This window comes from Dioscorea cayenensis, chromosome 14, assembly GCF_009730915.1.
Source record: "Dioscorea cayenensis subsp. rotundata cultivar TDr96_F1 chromosome 14, TDr96_F1_v2_PseudoChromosome.rev07_lg8_w22 25.fasta, whole genome shotgun sequence".
Taxonomy (NCBI): Eukaryota; Viridiplantae; Streptophyta; class Magnoliopsida; order Dioscoreales; family Dioscoreaceae; genus Dioscorea; species Dioscorea cayenensis.
Window position 1 is genome coordinate 18,744,280 of NC_052484.1, and position 8,853 is coordinate 18,753,132.

At 36.3% G+C, this 8,853-nt stretch overlaps 1 protein-coding gene and 1 long non-coding RNA gene across 6 annotated transcripts; both read left to right on the top strand.

Moving 5' to 3' along the window:
- Nucleotides 1-454: 454 nt before the first annotated feature.
- On the top strand, nucleotides 455-3,172 carry LOC120276221 (cyclin-dependent kinase G-2-like). The gene is given in 8 exon segments (XM_039282943.1): nucleotides 455-564; nucleotides 926-2,409; nucleotides 2,507-2,576; nucleotides 2,578-2,636; nucleotides 2,724-2,811; nucleotides 2,814-2,861; nucleotides 2,943-3,032; nucleotides 3,095-3,172. Coding segments are annotated over 7 exon segments (1,911 nt in total). The 5' UTR covers nucleotides 455-564; nucleotides 926-931.
- A 242-nt stretch (nucleotides 3,173-3,414) lies between these two features.
- LOC120276365 lies at nucleotides 3,415-6,455 on the top strand. 5 transcript variants are annotated; one of them, XR_005541224.1, is made up of 4 exons: nucleotides 3,415-3,523; nucleotides 3,627-3,991; nucleotides 4,170-4,245; nucleotides 4,907-6,455. It is a non-coding gene; the product is annotated as an uncharacterized LOC120276365 (long non-coding RNA). The 5 variants fall into 5 exon arrangements; XR_005541223.1 differs by having other exon boundaries at nucleotides 4,825-4,911; XR_005541222.1 differs by lacking the exon at nucleotides 4,907-6,455 and adding an exon at nucleotides 4,779-4,900.
- Nucleotides 6,456-8,853: the final 2,398 nt, after the last annotated feature.

An 8,853-nucleotide genomic window follows, 5' to 3' on the forward strand; every position in this document is an offset into this window, starting at 1 on the left:
AATAAAATCAAGTATTTATATTTTTTCTTTAAAATATAATTTATTTACATATATATGCTAACTCCACTCCATATACAATATTAACATATATTAGCTTAATCAAAATTTAAGGTTTTAAATATAATAAATAAAATGATTTTAAAGTTTTTAATAAATATTAATTTAATGATCATTGGAAAATTTAAAAAATATATATATGAATAGATTTTTAGTTATTTAACATATAATAATATCTATTTTAATAGTGTCTATGTGTAGAGGGGAATATACACAAATCTATAGATATAATATTCATTGCATTTGGTTTTATTATTGGATATATATATATTAATATATATATGCGTAATTAGTGGGAATTTTCTTATTTTTTAAAAAGTAAGGACGAGGTGGGTTTTGCGAAATAAGATAATTTACGGGGGGTTTTTTGTAAATAATGTTACCCTATTGAGAGAAGTCGACGCACAACCGCCGCTTTCCTTCATCCTCGCTTTCCCCAATTCTCGCTGAGTCCTTCCTCTCGCGATCCCTCGATTCGAAGAGGCTTTTTCATCCGCGGGTTTTCAGGTTAGATCTCTCGATTTCCACACCGAAATTCCTCTTTTTTGCCGGTTTTCAACTCTTAATTTGGGTCCACTCTGATCTTTTTCCTTGTTTTTAGGGTTTCGCTTTTTCTGATCATTCTAGGGTTTATATCTCAATTTTTTTAGGAATTCTAGGGTTTTAAGTTTTTCTGGATCAGTGACTGGTGAAATTTCTGCTGTTTGTCCTCTGGTTTGTCTGTTGTGTTACGTCTCGAATCGAATTTTTCTTGTTTGTTTGCGGGGTTGTGAATCTAGGAATCTGCGGTCTTTTGCTCGGTGTTTTGATCTTGATTTGGGGTAATTGGTTTCATTGTCGTGAGATCTGCCAATCTTGAACTTCTCAGGGTTTTATGGCTGCTGGACGGCATAGTGGGTATAGAGAGCATGAATTCAGGGATAAGGACTCTGATGTAGATCAGTCCAGGAGGAAAGAGTACTACCAGGATCGTGAGAGAAGAGGTGGCCATGATCACCGAGATAGAGCTAGGGTTAGGCCGAGGGACGTCAAGGAGAGAGAGGCTTTGAATGGGGCTTCTCATTCACCGTTAGGTTTTGGCAATTCTAGTGGGGGGAAGGCCGGGGATCATCATGTTAGGAGTAGGTTTCATAGGGGGCCAGTGGATAGGGAACCTGGTGAGTTGTCGAGTGGGAGCAGCTCAGATGATCCTGAGTTATCTGTGTCCATGGTCAGGGATAACTCAGTGATCAACCAGGGAAACGGAGTTTTGTCGAGCAAGAGAAGAAAGTTTTCACCAATCATTTGGGACAGGGATGATGGCAAACTTAGCGCTGTCACCAATTCCAAAAGCAAGAATGGGCATTCAATTGAACAAGTTGCACTCCCTCCACTCCCTCCACCACCTCAGTTGCCAGAAGGTTTTGTCCCTGTTAGCTCAATTAATTCTGTCCAGCTGAGTGCAGATCACGCACCAACGATACACGATGTAAAAGTCTCTGTTGATTCACCTCAAGATCAGCAGAATCATGACCAGGAGCCTGGGGTGGTTGATGAAGATGAAGAAGACTTCTCTCTTGCTCCTAATATTTCTACTTCACGATGGGCTGACAGCAACAATGCTCTTGATGATGATGATGATGATGATGATGAAACTGAAGATGTAAAACAGGATTTTGTGCCCAAAAGGAGGAGAAACACCCCTCTGGCAAATTCTATTGAACAAAGGTTGCTGAAGGCTCCAAGTCCTGAGGTTGGGGAAGTCATCTCTGCATCGAAGTCATCTGGCTCAGAGGGAGAGAGGAGGGATACTGACCATGAGGTTGAGGTGGATAAGAATGTCTATATGGATGTTGATGAGGATGCTGCCAATGGCAATGTGGCTGAGCATCTCTCAGACACGGATTCTGATGATGATGTTGATAGGACTGAGTCCCCAAAAACTGCACAGCCTCCTCAAAGATGTATAAACATGCTGCTAGGGTGTAGAAGTGTTGATGAGTTTGAGAGGCTAAACAAGATAGATGAAGGCACTTATGGAGTTGTCTATAGAGCGAGGGATAAGAAGACCGGTGAGGTAGTGGCTCTTAAGAAGGTGAAGATGGAGAAGGAACGAGAGGGTTTTCCATTGACTTCTCTTAGAGAGATAAATGTTCTCCTATCCTTTCACCACCCATCAATTGTGGATGTGAAAGAGGTTGTTGTGGGAAGCAGTCTTGATAGTATCTTCATGGTTATGGAATACATGGAGCATGATTTGAAAGGTTTAATGGAGACGATGAAGCAACCTTTTAGCCAGAGTGAAGTCAAATGCTTAATGTTGCAACTATTGGAGGGTGTCAAGTATCTTCATGACAACTGGGTTCTCCACAGGTACTGTATTTTAGGCTTTGGAAAACATGTAACTTTTCTCATTTGTTCTCATTTGTATGTTGTGAAGGTGGCTTATTACTGACCTTGTGTATCCCAGGGATCTGAAAACTTCAAACCTTCTTATGAACAACCGTGGTGAGCTTAAAATTTGTGATTTTGGGTTAGCTTCGCCAATATGGTAGCCCACTGAAACCATATACTCACTTAGTTGTGACTTTGTGGTACAGGTCAGCTTTGCACTAATTTCTAAGTTGATGTATATAGAATAGTTAACCAGGGTTCATGATGTTTTTCTTTCTTTTTGGCATTTGCAGGGCGCCTGAACTTCTGTTAGGAATAAAAGAATATTCAACTGCTATTGATATGTGGTCTTTAGGATGCATTATGGCTGAGCTTTTTGGCGAAAAGAACCATTATTCAATGGAAAAACTGAGCTTGATCAACTTGATAAAGTACTTTTCACGCCGCTGAGCTCAATGGTGTTTCTGGTAATTGATTTTCACCAAATGGTTACTAGCTTTTATTTATTGCAGATATTTAGAACACTTGGTACACCTAATGAGAAGATCTGGCCAGGATTTGCTAAATTGCCTGGATTAAAAGTTAGCTTTGTTAAGCAAACCGTAAGTTTTATATTACCATTTCTTACATTATCTTGTTCATTCAACATGTATTCTTATTTTAGCTGGCCTTTACCAGACTTCGAGCTATGGGTGATCTTGTCGAGGCCTCCCTCTTTACCTTGGTTGCAGTTGATAGTTGACCAGTTGTTCATATGAGTTTAATATCTGTCTCCTTTCAGGTATAATAAGCTAAGAGAGAAGTTTCCTGCCACGTGTTTTTCTGGACGCCCAACTCTTTCTGAGGCTGGTTTTTTGACTCTGCTGAATAAGCTCCCTAACTTACGATCCTCGAAAAGGTAAATGCAATTGGAAAGGTGTATGTAATCTATTTTATTGCCTCAAAAAGCCTACCCTTTTTAAAGTGTACTCTTTGTGCATGTGTAGCGTACTACAGCTGAGGCTGCTCTTAATCATGCTTGGTTTCATGAGGTCCCTTTGCCTAAATCAAAAGATTTCATGCCAACGTTTCCTGCACAGCATGCACAAGACAGGTAGTCGAGCTATGTACTTCGTGGTTTAAATGGAACTTCAATTTCTTCCTAAGATTGCTGTTGGTCCATTGTGTTTGATCTATCTTTACATGAAATTTTGCAGGCGCTTACGGAGAATTATGAAGAGTCCAGACCCACTAGAAGAGCAGCGACTGAAAGAGTTGAAACAAGGGGAGCTTGGACCTACTGGCCTGTTTGGTTAACATGCACATTCTGGGTAATAACATCTGAATAGTGCCCATCATATCCAGCAAAGTTTTCCAGGTGAGGCATGCATTGCTCGTGAAGTTGCACTCTTCTGTCTGTCAGCAGACAATTGATGCTGTTATTTAGCAGGCACCCTTGATGATTGGGTGGAGTTAAAGATTATTCTTCCTTCCTCCAAAACAAGTTCTATTGCAGGAAAAATTTTGTTCCCCAGTCCCAGTGCATAAAAAAGGTGCATCTTTATGCAGCTTGCAGCATAAGGTGTGGCATATTGGCCTTTATTTTGGTATAATCAGTTTCATTTGAAACCCTGTAACATATTTTATTGATACGTTGTGAATGGCCATTTCAAAACCTGGATTAAAATACCAGAAATTTAATGGACATATCTCTGCTACTAGTGCATTTCCTTTTGATTTTTCATATTTGTGTTTGCAAGAGACGAGTGGTGTCAAGCGGAAGGCGTTATTTGCTTTCATTGGTGGAGGTGTTGAGGGTAGCACTCTTACAGAAAGGTATTGCAATGATTGATGCTCTTAATTGTTCACAACAATGGATTTTGTATGGATATGCTGATGAGTTGCAATGCACCAACTCTATTAGCACATCCATACTACTTGTTACTTGAATCTGCCAAAAAGCTAACTTTCCACCTCAATTTTTGGGTTATGGAAATTATGTTCCCAATACCAAAAACATCAGTAGGTCTAGTTGATGTGGTTTCATTTGTATTTGATAAAGAACATTTGAGATTTTAAAATCACTTTTAGAACCTGGAAATAGTATAAAAGGTTTTTCAAAAATTTTCCAATTAAATACACAATGGATGTAACTATCTCCCTGATCTTCTCCTTTAATTGAGAAACTGTTTACAGTTATCTGTATTTTACAAAGATCATTTACTGAAGGTCATGTCTATGCTTACATTTATTTAATTGGATGACAATGAACCTTCAGGGGTTGCCCTTGTGTAATTTTGAGTGAACTACCAATAGTGCACCATCCTTATCATTATTATTCTAAGATGCACTGTTTTTTCTTTGTGAAGCCCATTTAAGAGCCAGGGGAGCTTATGCCATTTTGCTTACCTGCAGTTTAGTTTGTGACTTCTGCAAATTTTGAAGCATGATTGATCTAATTCAACATAATGTACCTTGTTATTCCTTCTTTTTGAAGGATTGTCCTTGAATGGCCATTCTTAGCTTTTTGCTGTGGAGACTTCTTCTGTGGTTAGTACTCACTCACCATTCTATCCTCTTTTTGTGTGAATACTCTCGTTCTCGCTACTTATTGTTCTCTTCTTCCATATGAACTACTACTTTCAAGGTTTAGTGATTTATGACTTGGCCTGTGCAAATCCATAATGGTACATTAAGATATATTTGATCTAGGACCCCATATATTAGTACCCACACAGTTTTCTTTCATCTTATTTGAATGTTAAAATGCCTTCTCAATTGTGCTTCATACTTTGTTCATAATGTGTGAGTTTGTTATTATATAACTATGCCAGTGTGAACTGAAAGCTCTGTGAAGACAAAGCAATAATATTTTCCCTGGAGTAGTTATCTTTTCTTCATGCTTTTTGAATTTGTGATTTTACATGGAATATCTGACATAAGTTATGGAAATTGGTGGGAATTGATGGTTAGAAATCTTAGCTCCCATAACATGGACTATGCATCATTTCAATCAAGTGCCTTGACTAGTGATTTTAGTATTAAAAACACCCACTAAATCATGTTTTTAGAGAAATGACACTCCTAGAATCCTGTTTACCTGATGAGATTTATAAAATGAAGAACAGATTTAGAAAGATAAATTTAAAAATTAGACTGCAAAATAACAAAGAGATAGCATAGGTTCAAGTTCTAGGATCACATTTTTAAAGGATATTGATGCGAACAACATATCTTTGACATCACCCTGGAGAAACATAGATTTTCCTTGGTACACAATAAGATGGACAATATTCTTGCGTTTATTCTTAGGAAAATATGAATTGGGTCTAGGGAATATAAATAAATCACTATGCAGTTGTGTCACTGTGATTAGTTCGATCAATGCATTCTTGCATAAGCTGGGTTTGTGTCTTAAAATATGAAATGCATAAATTCCTTTTAGTTGGTAGCATAAGTTATCACCCAATACCAATTAATGTTTAATTGATTCTGACTTCATGTAAATATTCTTGCATAAGTTGGGGTTGTGTCTTAAAATATAAACGCATTAACCCCTTTAATTGGTGCCTCAAGTTATCATCTAATACTGTATATCAATGTTTAATTGGTTCCAACTTTAAATTTCATAGCAATCTGAGCCCAAACTAATTTGACATAATGTCTAAATCAATGATCCCTCTCTTGTATGACATGTACTTCCTAGCCCATAATTGGGAATGACATTCTCACCGGCAACCAGGTAAAAAGGAATGCCACTAGTACCTTATTTCAAGTAAAACTTAGTCACAAAGTTGAGAATTATGTCACCGGGACAAAAACTATCAAGCACGTTAGCTTTGTACATACACATTTTATTACATATGTAATGGGAAAAGTTGGTAGTACCATTTTTAAGGCACTTATGCAGTTGAAGGGCTTTAATCCTTCAAGTTGACGAAGGGTCAATTTATGACAGTATCCAAGTACCAATCATGCTAAAGAAAAATAACGTACTTTCTAATCTCTTCAAGGAAGCATTGCCCACATTTCTTACCTTATAAATGTAGCAAAATTATTTTTTTAGAAAAATTGAATTACCAAAAATCAGAATGAAATTCAGACAAAAATCCAGTGGGATTATAAAGTTTTTTTCAGAAAGATAAAAGAATAAGATAATAGAAGATATATAGCGTTTTTAAATGATAATTATATATTAGGTAGCTTCAGAAGAAATATAAAGATAGGGAAAAATTAAAGGAGAAGAACAGAATTTTAAACAGCTTTTCTCATGGGGATCTGGGACAAAAATTAAAAAATATTAAGAGGAGGCCAATCATGTCATATCCTCTTTGAGATTGCCAAAATTAATTTTGATTTAAATTATTCATTTATAATGTATCATATGGTTTACTAATGTATGGTGTGATTGGCTTCCTAATATATATGTTTTTATAAAATTCATCTTATCACAATCAAAATTGTGATGTGAAGAAACACTGCTTTTTAAAAATGTGAAATAGGATCAGAAACCGTGCACCTCACCCTCCCACCCAACCCCTACTCCCACTCCCACCCCCATCGCCACCGCCACCGTCCAGAGCAAAAGAAAAAGAGTCATTTTGAGATGCTTATTTTCTCTTGGGTACAAGGTATGCGCACAAAAGTTCCCTTGACTTGATCACTATACAGACAGAAATGGTATAATAATGTAAAGGTCTAACTTGGCTATGTTGTAAATGTATATATGGCAAACTAAATTAAATGAATTATCAGAGATGAGAAGTTTTAAAAATTTTAATCTGGAGAAATTTTATCCATATCCAGATAGAACAACTGTTGGTGCTTTGCAAAGGTGAAGAATTATAGAAATAAGTTAGTGTGTGTATTATTAGCTAATTGGATCATATCATAGTTTCTGTATGCTCTCTCACAACAGATTGTGCCAGATTCATGCAAATCATTTGTAGAAAACTTATGATACAAAGGTAAAATTTCAATTCCTGCTTGAGACATATTCTGTAAACTGGAAATTAACCCATGATTGATCAATCATTTATGTAAATGAAACTGCTTATTCACATATTACTGGATTAGAGATGGTTATGTAATTCTTGTTCATGTTTTGGTATTTAGTTATTTATACTGGAATCGAGTTTCAAGCCTGCAAGACTGACCTGTATAGACTCTGGCTTTTTTAAAAAAATGTGTGTTTGGTTAGCAATTGGTACTGCATGTTATCTTAGTCGCAGGAATTTTAAGAACATTTTTTTGGATGTTTCTGACTACATTCAGTGATTTTTACTTGTGTTTTGGGTTGTCATAACTGTGGTGAATATTGATTTTGGTTTACGTTGGGTTTAATATAGCTTCATTTGAGGCTTGTCCTGGTCTTCGCATCTTTGTTTGTGCTATGCCTTGCGAGCAACATTCTTGTGCATAACTTCCTCTGTCATGTCATTTTAATTCCTATGTGCTATGCTTTTTAATGATGGTTAAACACACTCTATTGTTTCCACAGTCTAGTTTTGCTTTGGTTCATATTTGCAAATGAAATAACATTGCCTTTGATATTTATTTGTTAAGGTATTGTTCAATGAGGTTGATAAGAAGTACCTGGGCAAAAGTAATGATATCTATCAAAGAAACCACAATTATTGGATCTTTCTGAAGGCATTTATCATAGCTCAAGTATATTCTTAGCAACGTTTTCTTTTATCAATAATATATTCATATAGCTCTCAAGCATAGGAAAGGAATAATACATGGATTGACTTCCTTATTTGCCATAATGATTAGTTATTTACATTATTAACATAAAAGCGGTCATAGACGTGAAACATTCATCTCTGACTGAGAAATGAGATTACGCAGAGTAATTTCTAGGGATGACGCCTACACTTCAAATGTTATGTGATAATGTGCTGAAAGATAAATTCAATCAAGCTTTTAGATGTAGTTTGCTTGCTTTGGTGCTATTCTGGCTTAACAGGTGGAAGCAATATGGTTACATTTGGCAAGTATCAAGGTACGGAAATGGAATTTTTTTTTCTGCTCTCAGTTTTTTGTTTTCAGTTTAAGTCAGGAGACACCTGCGCACATTGTTGAAAGAGATTTTTCGTAAGGCTTATGCTTGAAATTTGTTGCTAAAACATTTAACTTGTTTTGTATTGTGAAGAGGCTTTATTATCAGATTTGTATTTCATTTTCAGAAGACTGATGTGGCATGTTGTCAATGATTATTCTTTTTAATCTCTTGCTGTCTTTCCAACTGAACCTGTACATGTGACTAAGATTATGGTTGTCATTCGCATAATATTCTAGGCACCCTACCTTTCAAATGAGGCATTTGTATTTTTTCTTCTTATGGGACATCTGAGAACGGTGGTTTTGTATGATTATGGTTGAACCTTTGCTATGCATTCAGTGGACTTTCCACATATTAATGTTGAAGAAAATCTCATT